Source organism: Ranitomeya imitator, chromosome 8 (genome assembly GCF_032444005.1).
Source record: "Ranitomeya imitator isolate aRanImi1 chromosome 8, aRanImi1.pri, whole genome shotgun sequence".
Classification (NCBI taxonomy): domain Eukaryota; kingdom Metazoa; phylum Chordata; class Amphibia; order Anura; family Dendrobatidae; genus Ranitomeya; species Ranitomeya imitator.
In genome coordinates, this window is record NC_091289.1 from 34,785,727 (window position 1) to 34,805,392 (window position 19,666).

Sequence of the window (19,666 nt, forward strand, 5' to 3'; positions counted from 1 at the left end):
TACTTTATTAATAGAAAAAAAAAAAGACCACAACATGGTCATTAAAAAGCCAAAGCAGGCAAAAATGAGACATAACAGACACAGAACAATGATGAACAAAACCTGGTAGTAACTGAAAAACAATATGTATACGCACTTGGTGTGACAATATAACTTACATTACATAACAGGCATAGTATATATAGCGATGAGGCAAAAAAATGGCATGGATATAGTTACTCATAGGCAGTGCTATAGTCACTGCTCAAATATAAAGATATAATGATATTGGAGTATAAATAGCTCCAAATATATTACCACACATAGTTATAGGCAGGACTAACATACATTGTAATATTAATAAATGAAGCTAAATAAGCTATGTACTTCCAATATGCATGATGTCCAAAAACCGCCAGAGCCTACATATAGCCGCTACAATATCTACATAGACATGTGTTAACCCGAGTAATGAAGACCCCTGGACGAAGCATTTCATTGCGAAACGCGCGTCGGGTGTGGTGGACTCCTGGTTCCTCTTCATTACTCGGGTAGCTATGTAGATATTGTAGTGGCTATATGTAGGCTCTGGCGGTTTTTGGACATTATGCATATTGGAAGTACATGGCTTATTTAGCTTCATTTGTGCGTATACATATTGTTTTGCAGTTACTACCAGGTTTTGTTCATCATTGTTCTGTGTCTGTTATGTCTCATTTTTGCCTGCTTTGGCTTTTTAATGACCATGTTGTGGTCCTTATTTTCTATTAATAAAGTAATCTTTTATATCATTGGTGTGTGGTGCCTTTGTTTATAGGTGTTTATTCAATATTTGGCTAACCACGTAAGGATACATTATAGGTGTTGCAGTGTCACTTTATGTGGTAATAACTCTGGAACTCTTCGACGGATCCCACCGATTCTGAGATTTTTTTTCATGACATATTGTACTTCATGTAAATAAGGCAGCACACTGCAGCGCTAAAACATGCAAACATGAAACACGAAAATTGAACTGCATTACTGCACTAGAAATATGAAAAAAAGAGCGTTTAGCGCATTAAAATGGCCAATTTTATGTGTACCTGGTAGCCCCTTTACGGCATCTTTCTTATACCAGGTCCAATACCCCTCCACAGAGAGAGAGAATTTTAGTCTAGTAAGAGGTTTCACATGCACCCATTCTGATGTAGACGTTTATTCTCAGCGAGGTAAGGCAAGTGTAGGACCTGGTATAAGAGAGATGCCGTAAAGTGGCTACCAGGTACAATAAAATTGGCCATTTTTATACGCTAAACGCTCTCATTTTTCATATTTCTAGTGCAGTAATGCAGTTCAATTTTCGTGTTTCATGTTTGTATGTTCTAGCGCTGCAGTGTGCTGCCTTATTTACTTGACTGTATGCGAGTTGGCGACTCTCTGGGTTCAGCACCTGTTCACACTTAGTCTATGTTTGGATGTGCCGGTCAGCTTTTTGAAATATATTGTACTTCATAACATCCAAAAATTCACAGGAACTCCAGCAATGTGGAAGGAAAAAAAAAATGAACATTAATTTTTTTCACAAAAATTTTACTTTAGCCCCAAACTTGTTATTTTCACAAAGGTCACAGGAGAAAATGGACCCCGAAATTTGTTGTGCCATTTTGCTAGAGGAAAAAAAAAAAAAAAAGTCTCCGCCAAGATGTTGTCAGTGGCGCCTGCACAATAGCATCCATTGGATCGCTGATAGATGCTGCTGAGCAGGTGCAGATGACGCCATTTTGAGAAACGATTTTTTTTTTCTGAAGAAATTTATAGTAATTTAATGAAATAATTAAATGGATATTATAGATCTGATCATGCTGCAGAGCAGGCGCTGCCTGTCTGCTGAATGTGAATTTTTTTTCCAAACCATATTCTATTCAGTATGTAATATAGGGGGCAGGTCAGTGATCTGTCATAAGCCATACAGATGAATATGTAAGCAGAGCGCCACATAAAGCCCCGCCCACAGGCCGCACAGTGCCCCGCCCAAGGCCGCACAGTGCCCCGCCCACAGGCTGCACACTGCCCCGCCCACAGGCCGCCCACTGCCCCACCCACACTGCCCCACCCACACCGCTCTGGAGCGCAAGCATATCATTAACTGAAAACTACAAATAAAGATTAAACAACAACCACAAGACGGATTTCATCAACCAAGGTATCATTTTAATCAGAATAGCGGTGCCGACCTGACACTGTCTGTAGGTTACTGTGCACAATCCTGCTGACAGGTTCCCTTTAACCACTTTTTTCTCCTACTACTGAACTCATCATTTGCTGTGAAAAATTGTTAAAAATCCATCCTACTCGAGACAAGGTGGACTGCCAGTTCACTGAGGAATCAGATCACAGCTGCGTACTGAAGTCTGTGGAAAGGGGGAGGACAGAAACAAACAGATCATACTCATTCGTAAAGTGTCACTTCATCACAGCTACACTGCTCAGTACTGCCGTATAATATCCTTCATTCAGCTGCTGCTTCTGACAATAGAGACAGGAAAGCAGGAACCCCTCATTTCTGTATGTAAGAGGCAATATATCAGCTAGTCTCCCTCCACTAGCTCAGAGACAGCTGAAAATTTGAGATGAATCCTGCATTTTGTACTAATTTTGCCAGCGCTAAGCGATATACTGATGAAAAATTAGTTAGTCCTCGTCTGCACACTCATTTTTATGAGAAGTAAAAAGAAAAATGGTGAAAAGAATTTGATAAAGAAGTTTTCACTGTATCACAAATATTTATTTACACCTCTAAAAATATATGAAAGACACAAGTACATTATGTCATCAAAAAAGGACAAAGATCTATTTGGTCTACTTGATTGCAGAAGAATATACGGCCTGTTCTATTACATGATCAATGTCTCGTTGGAAGTAAAGAGAGGCATGCGTACAATTTCGATATGAAGGCCCCAGATTCAACAAAGCTATTACGGTATTTTAGAATTACTTTTGAAAAGTTTCACATTTTTTTACGCAACGCGAAGTTGCGCAAAAATTTTGCGACTTTTGGCATTTTCACATCAGTTTCTCAAAACAGAGCTGAGGTGGGACGGGGACTGTTATGCCCTTGTTCGTCTAATTTGTGACAAGCAGGAGCATTCCATATGCCAGAAATCTTACTCCAGTCTCTCACTGGAGTAGGATTTATGGAGAAGCACCTGCAGGAACAAGCCACTCGTCAGGCGCGCCTGATTCATTAAAATCTCTACTAGAATATTGCCGAATTAGGGAAAAAAAAAATGGCGACTATAGTTCGACGGAGATATCAAAACTAAATACAATGCTTAAAAGGCCAACATAAAAAAAAATGTTATATACCAAAGAAAATAAATTATATGACACGCAATAAAGGCATTGTGCTGCTGACGGATTCCAGAGTCATCTTCAGAAAAGACTTTACAGATGATGGGGGGAGGTCACAGTTTTCATCACCCAGTCTGTCTATACTTCACCCATGTTCTAATATCCAGATAAGACGCGTCGTACTACAAAAATTACATGTTCACTTATACAAATGCTTCATCAGTCATACTGGATCCTGGATAAGGATTGCCCGGTACAACATCATACATCTGCATGACTGCAGAGCATCGCACACGTAGAGAGAACAGTCAACGGTCTGATGTGCTCTTTCCTTGTCTCCTTTTACCGCTTCATGTTCTTCTCTATTTGCCTGCCTCCAGGAGTCAGGCGTTTACCTGAAAAAGAAAAGAAAAACTTCTATTAGAGGGAATCCGTCAGCAGGTTTTTTGCAATCTGAGAATACCTATATACAAAAGTGCAAGGCTCAAAAGCAATAAATAAAATATATGCTTTATTGGATAACAAAATAATTAAAAGTATAAAAATAGACATACAAAATAAAGCTGGGTAAGTGATAATAAAACTCCCTTGGTTGAATACTACAACTCAATATAGAGTTATATTATGTGCAATCACAGTATTGAGGACGGACGCTCAAAAGGTACAAGCCAAAAACAGCCAATGATGTACAAGGCCCCTGAAGAAGCTTGATGCCAAACGCGCATTCGGTGTGTTTTCCTTGATAAAGTGTACTGCACGCCACTCTGCTTTATTATCATTATGTGAACCCATGTGATATCTGTCTCTCCCTGCTTATCTGTATGCACCTTACAGCATCTTATAAGGGGGTTGTCTGGTCCAAATCAGTAAGTCTGCAGTCACTGTGCGAGACTACAGACCAGTAGCGTAGCTATCGGGAAGGGGGGGGGGCAGAGGGGGCGGGCGCCCCGGGTCCTGCGCTGTGAGGGGGCCCACCCGGAGCTACGCTACTGCAGCACGCTGATGCAGTTACATTCTTCGGCAGAGCAGGGAGAATCGATCTCACTGCTCTGCCGCTATGGGGCCCTTGAGCAGGCGGGGGAGCCCGATGCCAGCAGTGGGCCCCCCGCCCGCCATCGCATGGTGAGCTGTATCGGCCTCTAGCCAATATAGCTCACTGCATTGATGAGGGAAGGAGCGCTGCACTCCTTCCCTCATCATCCCCTGTCAGCGTCTGACTCAGAGTCTGACGTCACAGACGCCGACACCGACAGTGTGCGCAGTGACGTCACCGCCCGGCGCCCGCTGTCAGGACATGAGCGGGAACACCGATCGCTGGAACAAGGAGGAAAAGAGGTGAGTATTTATTTATTGTGGGTTTTTTTTATGGGTGCTGCCTTATACACTACAGGATCTGCCTATGGGGGGGGCTGCCTAATACACTACAGGATCTGCCTATGGGGGGGGGGCTGCCTAATACACTACAGTATGAGGGGGCTGCCTTATACACTACAGGGTCTGCCTATGGGGGGGGGGCTGCCTTATACACTACAGGGTCTGCCTATGGGGGGGGCTGCCTAATACACTACAGGATCTGCCTATGGGGGGGGGCTGCCTAATACACTACAGTATGAGGGGGCTGCCTTATACACTACAGGGTCTGCCTATGGGGGGGGGGCTGCCTTATACACTACAGGGTCTGCCTATGGGGGGGGCTGCCTAATACACTACAGGATCTGCCTATGGGGGGGGCTGCCTAATACACTACAGGATCTGCCTATGGGGGGGGGGCTGCCTAATACACTACAGTATGAGGGGGCTGCCTTATACACTACAGGGTCTGCCTATGGGGGGGGGCTGCCTTATACACTACAGGGTCTGCCTATGGGGGGGCTGCCTAATACACTACAGGATCTGCCTATGGGGGGGGCTGCCTAATACACTACAGGATCTGACTATGGGGGATGCCTAATACACTACAGGGTCTGCCTATGAGGGGGCTGCCTTATACACTACAGGATCTGCCTATGGGGGGGCTGCCTTATACACTACAGGGTCTGCCTATGGGGGGGCTGCCTTATACACTACAGGATCTGCCTATGGGGGATGCCTAATACACTACAGGGTCTGCCTATGGGGGGGCTGCCTTATACACTACAGGATCTGCCTATGGGGGGGGGCTGCCTAATACACTACAGGGTCTGCCTATGGGGGGCTGCCTTATACACTACAGGATCTGCCTATGGGGGGATGCCTAATACACTACAGGGTCTGCCTATGAGGGGGCTGCCTTATACACTACAGGATCTGCCTATGGGGGGCTGCCTTATACACTACAGGATCTGCCTATGGGGGGATGCCTAATACACTACAGGGTCTGCCTATGAGGGGGCTGCCTTATACACTACAGGATCTGCCTATGGGGGGCTGCCTAATACACTACAGGATCTGCCTATGGGGGGGGCTACCTAATACACTACAGTATGAGGGGGCTGCCTTATACACTACAGGGTCTGCCTATGGGGGGGGCTGCCTTATACACTACAGGGTCTGCCTATGGGGGGGCTGCCTAATACACTACAGGATCTGCCTATGGGGGGGGGGCTGCCTAATACACTACAGGATCTGCCTATGGGGGATGCCTAATACACTACAGGGTCTGTCTATGGGGGGGCTGCCTTATACACTACAGGATCTGCCTATGGGGGATGCCTAATACACTACAGGGTCTGCCTATGAGGGGGCTGCCTTATACACTACAGGATCTGCCTATGGGGGGGCTGCCTTATACACTACAGGATCTGCCTATGGGGGGGGCTGCCTAATACACTACAGGGTCTGCCTATGGGGGGGCTGCCTAATACACTACAGGATCTGCCTATGGGGGGGCTGCCTTATACACTACAGGATCTGCCTATGTGGGGATGCCTAATACACTACAGCGTCTGCCTATGGGGGGGGCTGCCTAATACACTACAGGGTCTGCCTTATACACTACAGGATCTGCCTATGGGGGGGCTGTATAATACACTACAGGGTCTGCCTATGGGGGGGCTGCCTTATACACTACAGGATCTGCCTATGGGGGGATGCCTAATACACTACAGGGTCTGCCTATGAGGGGGCTGCCTTATACACTACAGGATCTGCCTATGGGGGGCTGCCTTATACACTACAGGATCTGCCTATGCAGGGGCTGCCTAATACACTACAGGGTCTGCCTATGGGGGGGGGCTGCCTTATACACTACAGGATCTGCCTATGGGGGGCTGCCTAATACACTACAGGATCTGCCTATGGGGGGGGCTACCTAATACACTACAGTATGAGGGGGCTGCCTTATACACTACAGGGTCTGCCTATGGGGGGGCTGCCTTATACACTACAGGGTCTGCCTATGGGGGGGGCTGCTTTATACACTACAGGGTCTGCCTATGGGGGGGTCCTAATACACTACAGGATCTGCCTATGGGGGGGGCTGCCTAATACACTACAGGATCTGCCTATGGGGGATGCCTAATACACTACAGGGTCTGCCTATGGGGGGGCTGCCTTATACACTACAGGGTCTGTCTATGGTGGGGCTGCCTTATACACTACAGGATCTGCCTATGGGGGATGCCTAATACACTACAGGGTCTGCCTATGAGGGGGCTGCCTTATACACTACAGGATCTGCCTATGGGGGGGCTGCCTTATACACTACAGGATCTGCCTATGGGGGGGGCTGCCTAATACACTACAGGGTCTGCCTATGGGGGGGCTGCCTAATACACTACAGGATCTGCCTATGGGGGGGCTGCCTTATACACTACAGGATCTGCCTATGTGGGGATGCCTAATACACTACAGCGTCTGCCTATGGGGGGGGCTGCCTTATACACTACAGGGTCTGCCTTATACACTACAGGATCTGCCTATGGGGGGATGCCTAATACACTACAGGGTCTGCCTATGGGGGGATGCCTAATACACTACAGGGTCTGCCTATGAGGGGGCTGCCTTATACACTACAGGATCTGCCTATGGGGGGGCTGCCTTATACACTACAGGATCTGCCTATGGGGGGATGCCTAATACACTACAGGGTCTGCCTATGAGGGGGCTGCCTTATACACTACAGGATCTGCCTATGGGGGGGCTGCCTAATACACTACAGGATCTGCCTATGGGGGGGATGCCTTATACACTACAGGATCTGCCTATGGGGGGGGATGCCTTATACACTACAGGATCTGCCTATGAGGGGGGCTGCCTAATACACTACAGGATCTGCCTATGGGGGGGTGCTGCCTAATACACTACAGGGTCTGCCTATGGGGGGGGCTGCCTAATACACTACAGGGTCTGCCTATGGGGGGGGCTGCCTAATACACTACAGGGTCTGCCTATGGGGGGGCTGTCTTATACACTACAGGATCTGCCTATGGGGGGATGCCTAATACACTACAGCGTCTGCCTATGGGGGGGGCTGCCTAATACACTACAGGGTCTGCCTATGGGGGGGCTGCCTTATACACTACAGGATCTGCCTATGGGGGGGCTGCCTTATACACTACAGGATCTGCCTATGGGGGGGCTGCCTTATACACTACAGGATCTGCCTATGGGGGGGCTGCCTAATACACTACAGGATCTGCCTATGGGGGGGGGATGCCTTATACACTACAGGATCTGCCTATGGGGGGGCTGCCTAATACACTACAGGATCTGCCTATGGGGGGGCTGCCTAATACACTACAGGATCTGCCTATGGGGGGGATGCCTAATACACTACAGGGTCTGCCTATGGAGGGTGCTGCCTTATACACTACAGGATCTGCCTATGGGGGGGGGCTGCCTAATACACTACAGGATCTGCCTATGGGGGGATGCCTTATACACTACAGGATCTGCCTATGGGGGGGGGCTGCCTAATACACAACAGGATCTGCCTATGGAGGGGTGCTGCCTAATACACTACAGGATCTGCCTATGGGGGGGGCTGCCTAATACACTACAGGGTCTGCATATGGGGGGCTGCCTAATGCACTACAGAATCTGCCTATGGGGGGCTGCCTAATACACTACAGGGTCTGCCTATGGGGGGCTGCCTTATACACTACACGATCTGCCTATGGGGGGGCTGCCTAATACACTACAGGATCTGCCTATGGGGGGGCTGCCTAAAACACTACAGGATCTGCCTATGGGGGGATGCCTTATACACTACAGGATCTGCCTATGGGGGGGCTGATTAATACACTACAGGATCTGCCTATGGGGGGATGCCTTATACACTACAGGATCTGCCTATGGGGGGGCTGCCTAATACACTACAGGGTCTGCCTATGGGGGGGCTGTCTTATACACTACAGGATCTGCCTATGGGGGGATGCCTAATACACTACAGGGTCTGCCTATGAGGGGGCTGCCTTATACACTACAGGATCTGCCTATGTGGGGATGCCTAATACACTACAGCGTCTGCCTATGGGGGGGGGGGCTGCCTAATACACTACAGGGTCTGCCTATGGGGGGGCTGCCTTATACACTACAGGATCTGCCTATGGGGGGATGCCTAATACACTACAGGGTCTGCCTATGGGGGGATGCCTAATACACTACAGGGTCTGCCTATGAGGGGGCTGCCTTATACACTACAGGATCTGCCTATGGGGGGGGCTGCCTTATACACTACAGGATCTGCCTATGGGGGGGATGCCTTATACACTACAGGGTCTGCCTATGGGGGGGGGCTGCCTAATACACTACAGGATCTGCCTATGGGGGGGGATGCCTTATACACTACAGGATCTGCCTATGGGGGGGCTGCCTAATACACTACAGGATCTGCCTATGGGGGGTGCTGCCTAATACACTACAGGATCTGCCTATGGGGGGGGCTGCCTAATACACTACAGGATCTGCCTATGGGGGGGGGATGCCTAATACACTACAGGATCTGCCTATGGGGGGGGGCTGCCTAATACACTACAGGATCTGCCTATGGGGGGGATGCCTTATACACTACAGGGTCTGCCTATGGGGGGGGTGCTGCCTTATACACTACAGGATCTGCCTATGGGGGGGCTGCCTAATACACTACAGGATCTGCCTATGGGGGGGGGATGCCTTATACACTACAGGATCTGCCTATGGGGGGGGGGGCTGCCTAATACACTACAGGATCTGCCTATGGGGGGGCTGCCTAATACACTACAGGGTCTGCTTATGGGGGGGCTGCCTAATACACTACAGGATCTGCCTATGGGGGGGCTGCCTAATACACTACAGGGTCTGCCTATGGGGGGCTGCCTAATACACTACAGGGTCTGCCTATGGGGGGGGCTGCCTAATGCACTACAGAGTCTGCCTATGGGGGTGCTGCCTTATACACTACAGGATCTGCCTATGGGGGGATGCCTTATACACTACAGGATCTGCCTATGGGGGGGGGGATGCCTTATACACTACAGGATCTGCCTATGGGGGGGCTGCCTAATACACTACAGGGTCTGCCTATGGGGGGGGGATGCCTTATACACTACAGGATCTGCCTATGGGGGGGCTGCCTAATACACTACAGGGTCTGCCTATGGGGGGCTGCCTAATACACTACAGGGTCTGCCTATGGGGGGGGCTGCCTAATGCACTACAGAGTCTGCCTATGGGGGTGCTGCCTTATACACTACAGGATCTGCCTATGGGGGGGATGCCTTATACACTCCAGGATCTGCCTATGGGGGGATGATGCCTTATACACTACAGGATCTGCCTATGGGGGGGGGGGGTACTGCCCTATACTACAGAGTCTGCCTATAGGGGTACTGTCTTGTACTATATTGAGGACTATCTGGCACATTATACTATATGGAGGTTATCTATGGGTCCATCATACAGTGTGGGGATTACAGTGAAGGGGCCATCATACAGTGTTGGAGCCATCAAACAGTTTGGAGTCTACTAAGGAGTCAGTATACTGTGTGGATGGTACTATACAGTGAGGGGGCATCATACTGTGTATAGAGGAGCTGTACGGGGGGGAGACTTGTGACATTATTAAATGTAAAGTGGGCACTTATTGTTATAGGGGAACTCGGGTTACTGTGACTATCAAAGGGGCATACAGGGCAATATTACTTTCTAGGGGACAAAATATGGGCACTGTTTTCTAGGGCACTTGCACCCGTCATTACTATATTATAGAGGGGTGCTTTAGAATTTACACAGCAGGTGCAGTAGTGGGGACATACGTCAGCACTGGCTCAGTATTGGGGTATCAGGTGCAGTAATAAGGACACATAGGGCAGCAGCGGCTCAGCATTGGGGTATCAGGTGCAGTAATAAGGACACATACGGCAGCAGCGGCTCAGTATTGGGGTATCAGGTGCAGTAATAGGGACACATACGGCAGCAGCGGCTCAGTATCGGGGTAACAGGTGCAGTAATAGGGAGACATGGCAGCAGCGGCTCAGTATTGGGGTATCAGGTGCAGTAATAGGGTCACATATGGCAACAGCGGCTCAGTATTGGGGTATCAGGTGCAGTAATAGGGACACACGGCAGCAGCGGCTCAGTATTGGGGTATCAGGTGCAGTAATAGGGAGACATATGGCAGCAGCGGCTCAGTATTGGGGTATCAGGTGCAGTAATAGGGAGACATGGCAGCAGCGGCTCAGTATTGGGGTATCAGGTGCAGTAATAGGGTCACATATGGCAGCAGCGGCTCAGTATTGGGGTATCAGGTGCAGTAATAGGGTCACATATGGCAACAGCGGCTCAGTATTGGGGTATCAGGTGCAGTAATAGGGACACATACGGCAGCAGTGGCTCAGTATTGGGGTATCAGGCGCAGTAATAGGGTCACATACGGCAGCAGTGGCTCAGTATTGGGGTATCAGGGGCAGTAATAGGGTTTGTGCAGGTTTTTCTTTAGGAAGTCTCCTACTCTGCTCTCATTACCTGTATTCATTACACCTGTTTGACCTCATTGCCTGTATAAAAGACACCTGTCCACACACTCAGCCACACTCCAACCTCTCCACCATGGCCAAGACCAAAGAGCTGTCTAATGACACCAGGGACAAAATTGTAGACCTGCACGAGGCTGGTATGGGCTATAGGACAATAGGCAAGCAGACTTGAGAAGGCAACAACTGTTGGCACAATTATTAGAAAATGGGAGAAAGACAAATTGACGGTCAATCTTCCTCTGTCTAGGGCTCCATGCAAGCTCTTGCCTCGTGGGGGTAAGAATGATTCTGAGAAAGGTCAGCAATCAGCCCAGAGCTACACAGGAGGACCTGGTCACTGACCTGAAGAGAGCTGGAACTGCAGTCTCAAACATTACCGTTAGTAACACTACGCCGTCATGGATTATAATACTGCAGAGCACACAAGGTCCTCTGCTCACACCAGCACAAGTAAAGGCCTGTTTGAAGTTCACCAATGACCATCTAGATCAGTGTTTCCCAAACACCAGTCCTTACAGACCCCATGGGTCATGTTTTCAGGATTTCCATAGTGTTGCACAGTTGAGAGAATGCCTGAGGGCTTGATGAAACTTCCACCACCTGTGCAATAGTAAGGAAATCCTGAGAACAGGACCTGTGGGGTCCGTGAGGACTGGAGTTTGGGAAACACTGATCTAGATGATCCAGAAGAAGCATGGGAGAAGGTCATGTGGTTGTGTGAAAGAAATGGTTAATCTGAAATAAATAAAATATATTTCTCTGCAAAGGGTCAAGTATTATCATCTAAGTCTCCCTGAGTCCAGTTTCCCGTACATCCCATCTAGTGAAAGGTCAGTTATTCCGGGAGCAATGTCAATAGGTTGGGAGTTGATATCCTCTCAAGGATGTACATCTGTTTTGCCCTCTTTACAGAATAACCTACATAGTTTAGCCAAATCCCTTGTTTACCAGAAATATGTACAAAACACCCCCGCATTCTATCTTGGGCATAAGTGACAATCCGTCAAGAATTGTGTGTGTTTTTGCCAAGTGCTATGTAACCTATACTCCTTGTGACTTTTGGGCTATAAAAGAGGGCTCGTTTGGGATATTAAAGAAGAATACTTTAGAAAGACAACCTGCTGTCTGTCTCTCTGATTTATTTCTCCAAATTATAGGTGCCTATCAACAACGATACCTGAGGTTGGTTTCCATTAGAGAGAAAATCTCGACTCTAACAACTTGGAGGCTTCCCAGCGAGATTTCCACTCCATTCCCCTTCGACTACCGTTCCAGACTGAACAAGGCTACCTGCCGCCTGGTCCGAGAGAGGGGGGAAAATTAGAACCCGGGTAACTCGCACTTTTTTTCCTGTCTCTCCGGACGGGGAGGCCGGTAGGAGGTCAGTCTGCAGGGCTTTTCTAACGGGAATCCCTTCAGGTAGAAAAATCTGTGTTGTGTGTTATTTGTAGTCATATCTGTGTTTTTGTGTTGTCATTTTCATATATTTATATATATATATATACAGTGGGGCAAAAAAGTATTTAGTCAGTCAGCAATAGTGCAAGTTCCACCACTTAAAAAGATGAGAGGCGTCTGCAATTTACATCATAGGTAGACCTCAACTATGGGAGACAAACTGAGAAGAAAAAAAATCCAGAAAATCACATTGTCTGTTTTTTTTAACAATTTATTTGCATATTATGGTGGAAAATAAGTATTTGGTCAGAAACAAAATTTCATCTCAATACTTTGTAATATATCCTTTGTTGGCAATGACAGAGGTCAAACGTTTTCTGTAAGTCTTCACAAGGTTGCCACACACTGTTGTTGGTATGTTGGCCCATTCCTCCATGCAGATCTCCTCTAGAGCAGTGATGTTTTTGGCTTTTCGCTTGGCAACACGGACTTTCAACTCCCTCCAAAGGTTTTCTATAGGGTTGAGATCTGGAGACTGGCTAGGCCACTCCAGGACCTTGAAATGCTTCTTACGAAGCCACTCCTTCGTTGCCCTGGTGGTGTGCTTTGGATCATTGTCATGTTGAAAGACCCAGCCACGTTTCATCTTCACCGCTCTTGCTGATGGAAGGAGGTTTGCACTCAAAATCTCACGATACATGGCCCCATTCATTCTTTCATGTACCCGGATCAGTCGTCCTGGCCCCTTTGCAGAGAAACAGCCCCAAAGCATGATGTTTCCACCACCATGCTTTACAGTAGGTATGGTGTTTGATGTATGCAACTCAGTATTCTTTTTCGTCCAAACACGACAAGTTGTGTTTCTACCAAACAGTTCCAGTTTGGTTTCATCAGACCATAGGACATTCTCCCAAAACTCCTCTGGATCATCCAAATGCTCTCTAGCAAACTTCAGACGGGCCCGGACATGTACTGGCTTAAGCAGTGGGACACGTCTGGCACTGCAGGATCTGAGTCCATGGTGGCGTAGTGTGTTACTTATGGTAGGCCTTGTTACATTGGTCCCAGCTCTCTGCAGTTCATTCACTAGGTCCCCCCGCGTGGTTCTTGGATTTTTGCTCACCGTTCTTGTGATCATTCTGACCCCACGGGGTGGGATTTTGCGTGGAGCCCCAGATCGAGGGAGATTATCAGTGGTCTTGTATGTCTTCCATTTTCTAATTATTGCTCCCACTGTTGATTTCTTCACTCCAAGCTGGTTGGCTATTGCAGATTCAGTCTTCCCAGCCTGGTGCAGGGCTACAATTTTGTTTCTGGTGTCCTTTGACAGCTCTTTGGTCTTCACCATAGTGGAGTTTGGAGTCAGACTGTTTGAGGGTGTGCACAGGTGTCTTTTTATACTGATAAGTTTAAACAGGTGCCATTACTACAGGTAATGAGTGGAGGAAAGAGGAGACTCTTAAAGAAGAAGTTACAGGTCTGTGAGAGCCAGAAATCTTGATTGTTTGTTTCTGACAAAATACTTATTTTCCACCATAATATGCAAATAAATTGTTAAAAAAACAGACAATGTGATTTTCTGGATTTTTTTTTTCTCAGTTTGTCTCCCATAGTTGAGGTCTACCTATGATGTAAATTACAGACGCCTCTCATCTTTTTAAGTGGTGGAACTTGCACTATTGCTGACTGACTAAATACTTTTTTGCCCCACTGTATATATATATATCTCATGAGAGTTTTCATAATCCGTTATCCGTCACTGCTGATTTTGCTTGTGTGTTTAAATTGTGGTACAATAATCAAATTCATCTGCAAGCCCATCTGTTTCGTAAAACATTGCCGCTAATTGTTGTAACTTGTCAAAACAGTGTGTCCCGTCTGCATTGTGTACTGTGGTCCAGGCTGTGCATCCACAATAATCCGGACTAGTTCCCGATTTTGCTGTTACATCTTGTTATTACTGGATGTGGTACTTTCAATTGTTGTTACAATTGTGCGGTTCTGCTAAAATTAGTTACAGAGATTGGTAGTATAAATCATATTATGCCTTGTTATATATGCTCCATTTATCTCACTGTCTGTGCTATTTTTGCTTTGTATTTGTTGATTGATCACATTATTATGGTTTACTACTGTAATGTTGTCTGTTTGGATAACCAAGTGTATTAAGTCTGTTTAAAAATTTAGTAACATCCAGAGCATTTCAGGAAAAGCAATTAGTGGCTATCTGGTTGTGACATCCACGAGTTACAGGGACCTAGGAAGGTTTTTTTTTATATACATGCTGTATGCCTTGTACACACTGTCTGTGTTCTGTCACTATAGTAAAAAAGCGAGTAGGTGGTGAGGAAGATTGGTTTTTGAAAAGAGTGCATTTGTCACCTGTATGACAAATAGAACTTTTTGGTATCAACTCCACTCACTATGTTTGGAGGAAGAAGAAGGATGAGTACAACTCCAAGAACACCGTCCCAGCCATGAAGCATGGTGGGGGAAACATCATACTTTGTGGGTGCTTTTCTACCAAGGGGACAGGACGACTGCACCGTATTGAAGGGAGGATGGATGGGGTCATGTATTGCGAGATTGTGGCAAACAACCTCCTTCCCTCAGTAAGAACATTGAAGATGGGTCGTGGCTCGGTCTTCCAGCATGACTTTGACCCTCAACCACACAGCCAGGGCAACTAAGGAGTGCCTCCGTAAGAAGCATTTCAAGCTCCTAGAGTTGTCTAGCCAGTTTCCAGACCTGAACCCTAAAGAAAATCTTTGGAGACAGCTGAAACTCAATGTTCCCTAGCAATAGCCTCGAAACCTGAAAGACCTGGAGAAGATCTGTCTGGAGGAGGGGGCCAAAATCCCTGCTGCCGTGTGTGCAAACCTGGTCCAGAACTACAGGAAACATCTGACCTCTGTAATTGCAAATAAAGGTTTCTGTACCAAATATTAAGTTCTTTTATTGTATCAAATACTTATTTCATGTAATAAAATCAAATTAATTATGTAAAAATCATACAATGTGATTTTCTGGTTTTTATTCTTAGATTCTGTCTCTGACAGGTGAAGTGTATCTACAATATTACAGACCTCTCCATCCTATGTAGGTGGGAAAACTTACAAAATCGGCAGTGTATCCAATACTTATTTTCCCCACTTTATATATCCAAGCCCATCATCACTGGTATCCCAGCACCCTGCAGGGGAGTAGTCATCATTGTAACATTACGTAATACTGATGGGGTCTATATCTGTTGCTACCGCAGCACAGGGTTCGGCCGCGGCCTAGTAGGGGACAACAGAGGATCTTTGGGAATAAATTTAGTTTTTGCCTAGAGTTCCTCTAAGTAAAATACAAGGGGTGTGCTTACTTTGCTCTAGTAATTTACACCAAAAATGTAGGCCGCATTTCGGGCCATGGGCCTTTCCCATTACATAATGCGCCTTTTCTTATTCCGCTAGACCAGATATATATGGAGATGGGCTCTGGAGGTGCCGACAGCCAGAAGACCCACAAGAATAACCTTTTCCTAGAGGCTATTGAGTACAAAAGCAAAACACGACCTCTCATTTCACTAGAGCAAAGCTGGTTAAATGATCTACTAGCAATCACTGAATTCATTCTCATCGCAACGTACCTTCCTCATCCACCTCCTGCCATCGGTGGAGGGCTGGGGCCAGATCCATGGTTGATACGTCCCATTCTACGACGTGGATATCCCGGAGGACTGCAATATATAATATACAGTATGAAAGCGATTTCAAGACACCTTGGTATTAGGACTTACCAATAAAGAGCAATGATGGTGTCAAACCTTAGGTGTAAAGAGTAACTGTACTATTAGAAAACCTTTGAAATGTAGACGTCCAGGTGCCAAGTATCAACCTGATGTATAAAAAGAGACAGACCTAGGGTTCCAAAAAAAAAAAAAAAAAAGAGACAGACCTAGGGCTCCGAAAAAGAGACAGACCTAGGGCTCATAATTTTCAACCCCTCCATCTTAGTCATCATTGGGGGTTTCAGCTTCAAAATGCCACCAATCAAAACTTGTGACTTACTTTTTGATTTATATGGTAAATGTTCTTTGCACTCCACTAAATTACCAGAGGCACCTATAATTTTATCCTATAAATGAGGCCATGAAGTGAAAAACATATATAAGCAACAAAGAAAAAAAACACTTTATAGATAAACTAAGTACAATATAAAAATACAATTTTTATTAAACAATAAAAAAAAAATAAAAATCAAGCAATAAAGCAAACATGCATAAAACATGGAAAGACCACAGATAAGGAACAATGTGGATAAATCCAAACATATCATATGTACTAGATGGTGGCCCGATTCTAACGCATTGGGTATTCTAGAATATGTATAGTAGTATATTGCGCAGCCCACGCAGTATATAGCGCAGCCCACGCAGTATATAGCGCAGCCCACGCAAAATATAACACAGGCCACGCAGTATATAGCAATGTTAGCACCATATCCCTGTTAATAAAAGAATTAAAATAAAAAATAGTTATATACTCACCTTCTGTCGGCCCCCAGATGCAGCCCAGGCCTGTAGCGATGCTCCTCGCGACGCTCCGTTCCCAGTAATGCCTTGCGGCAATAACACTGCATAGGCAGCATCAATAGTAAAAAGTTGGTCACACAACGTTAATAGCAGCGTTAACGGACTGCTAAACCGCTATGGGGGCCATGGGGCTATGGGGACCGGCCAGCTGCGACAAATCAGGATGCGGGATTTCCGTGACAGACAAACGTACCTCTTAGATGATTATATAGATTAGTAGGAGCAGCCGAAAAGGAAAAAACACCTACACGGCTAGTCAAGGTAATATGTCTGTATGGAGTATAGTCAGACAAAATAGCAAATAATGGCATGTTCAAGCAAAAAAATGTATATAAAAGGTCTTATAGATAGTGTATATACATCCCAGGTGAATAAGTGAGAAATCTGGAAAATAAATATAGTATACCACTCAATCTAATCACCCACGATATAGTAGACCACAGCAAATATTAAGGGAAGGCATGCCTATACAATGTATACATCAATACACCTCAGGAGTCCATCACCCCCGACGCGCGTTTTGCTCTGAAACGCTTCATCCAGGGATACTATATTTATTTGCCAGACTTCTTACTTTTTCATGTAGGATGCGTATCACCTGCTGCTCCTACTACTATACGATATTTAAGTAGCCCTTCTTGTACATGTGATATGCCCGGGTTTATCCACCATTGTTCCTTATCCGTGGTCTTTCCTTGTTTGTTATTTTATTGCTTGATTTTATTAACTGTTTACTAACAATTGCATTTTTATATCCTCCTTGGTCTATCTATGAGGTGTTTTTTTTTGGTTTGGTGGTTCTAAACTGAAGTAGCGGTCAGATCCACTACAAGATGCACAATGCCTCGCTTTGCGTGGAACTAAATGCTGCAGCCCCCTTATCGGACATTAACCAGCTGGGGTACCAGGAGTTGGACTGCTCACTTAGGATAGCCCATCAATAATGCAACCCCCCTAGAAGATAATTATTTTAGTAGACCATCCATGTCTTTTAACCACATGGCACATTACCCTCGTCCATCATCATATCCCGAGCTGGATAAAGAGCTTGAACACCCTCTTCTTGTCAAGTCAGGCCGAATCATGCTCTGAAAGCTAAAAATAGAAAAAAAAAATAGTTAGGATGTGGATTATTTCTACCTTTCTCCATCATGTTCCAGTCGAAGACTCATTTCCAGCACTAACGTTTTGTATTACACTTCGGTCGATGTAAATCTATAGGGACATGGAGATTTGAATTGCCAACCAGGTTCAATGGGGGGGGAATGTAATGTCCTAGAATTCAGCGCAGTATTTTATCTCCCCCCCCTTCTCCGTGTAGTTGGGAATTTTTATTGCAGGAGCCAAAACTTAGCCCTGATCATGTGAATGGGGCCAGGCTGCAGTTCCGAGCCCAGACTGTAGAGGTGCTGTGCAGAGAAGACACTGAAGGGCCCACGCCTCCTCAATCGCGGCGGCTTCCTGTGGTTATTATACCAATACCGATCAATAGTATAAAGTGTACCCCGACGACTGACCAGGACGTCGATACTTACAACAAGACGATAAAGTCTGTAATCCCCCAGAAGGCGTCTGTGATGAAGGAGAGCCTCCATGGAGACCGCTGCCGCCCATCCAACACTTGCCCTACAAGAAAAAAGGAACAGTCACTATTTATTATCAACTTACCACAGAAATATATAGAAAAAACTATTGTTAAATAACAATCATAGCTGCAGGCGTCCTCTGAGGCTTTTACAGCAGCGTCTACATGGACAGGGCCCCTTTAAGGGATGCACTGCCGCTCTCAGCACTGCCGCTCTCAGCACTGCCGCTCTCAGCACTGCCGCTCTCAGCACTGCCGCTCTCGGTGCATTGCAGGCAGAGGACGCTGCCGGCCACAGGCGCAGGGCGGCGCTCACCGTTCGCGATGTAAACCATGACTCCGTCCGTCTGGGTGACTCAGTCCCCGGCCGACCGTCGGGAGGAAATCCTGGTCACGTGTGCGTGGAGTTGGAGGCCGCTGATTGGCTGCCGCTGGTGAAACGTATCTTCCTGTAACAATGTTAAACCGGCACCCAGGATTCGCTGCTAGCCGTCCGCTCTCCCAGGGATACAGTCTGGTTGGCCCTCTTCCTGGCGCTGCTGCGCGCATGCGCGGTAGGAACCCGGTCGCCGCTGCTATGACACAAGCTGAGAAGGGGGAACCGGAGAACGGCAGAGAGAAAGAGAAGGAGCAGAGGGGGGTGAAGCGGCCGGTAGTGCCGGCGGCCATCCCGGAGCCCCTGCAGGAGGTGACTGGGTGGGGGGAATGAATGAGCCTGAGTTCACACCAGAGGGTAAAAACCGCGGCTGTTTATAGCGAACAGCAGGAGTAGAGAAGGGATGTGGTGCCCGGATCCGTTATAGATCACCCACCATTATACTGTGACCAGTCCAGCACTGGGCTATTAACCCTTCCCCC

General features: G+C 46.8%; 2 protein-coding genes across 2 annotated transcripts in view; one reads left to right on the forward strand and one right to left on the reverse strand.

Moving 5' to 3' along the window:
- Nucleotides 1-2,724: 2,724 nt before the first annotated feature.
- On the reverse strand, nt 2,725-19,351 carry SELENOK (selenoprotein K). Its single transcript, XM_069736707.1, has 5 exons — nt 19,125-19,351; nt 18,759-18,849; nt 18,235-18,318; nt 16,279-16,368; nt 2,725-3,707 (listed from the first exon to the last, which is right to left on the reverse strand). The coding sequence occupies exons 1-5, from the start codon at nt 19,141-19,143 to the stop codon at nt 3,704-3,706; spliced, it is 288 nt and encodes a 95-aa protein (XP_069592808.1). The 5' UTR covers nt 19,144-19,351; the 3' UTR covers nt 2,725-3,703.
- Nucleotides 19,336-19,666, forward strand: part of ACTR8 (actin related protein 8) — a 65,887-nt gene continuing 65,556 nt past the window's right edge. Inside the window, exon 1 of the mRNA XM_069736705.1 lies at nt 19,336-19,496. Within this exon, the coding sequence (XP_069592806.1) occupies nt 19,356-19,496 (141 nt within the window). The 5' untranslated portion in view covers nt 19,336-19,355. The remainder of the gene's footprint in view (nt 19,497-19,666) is intronic.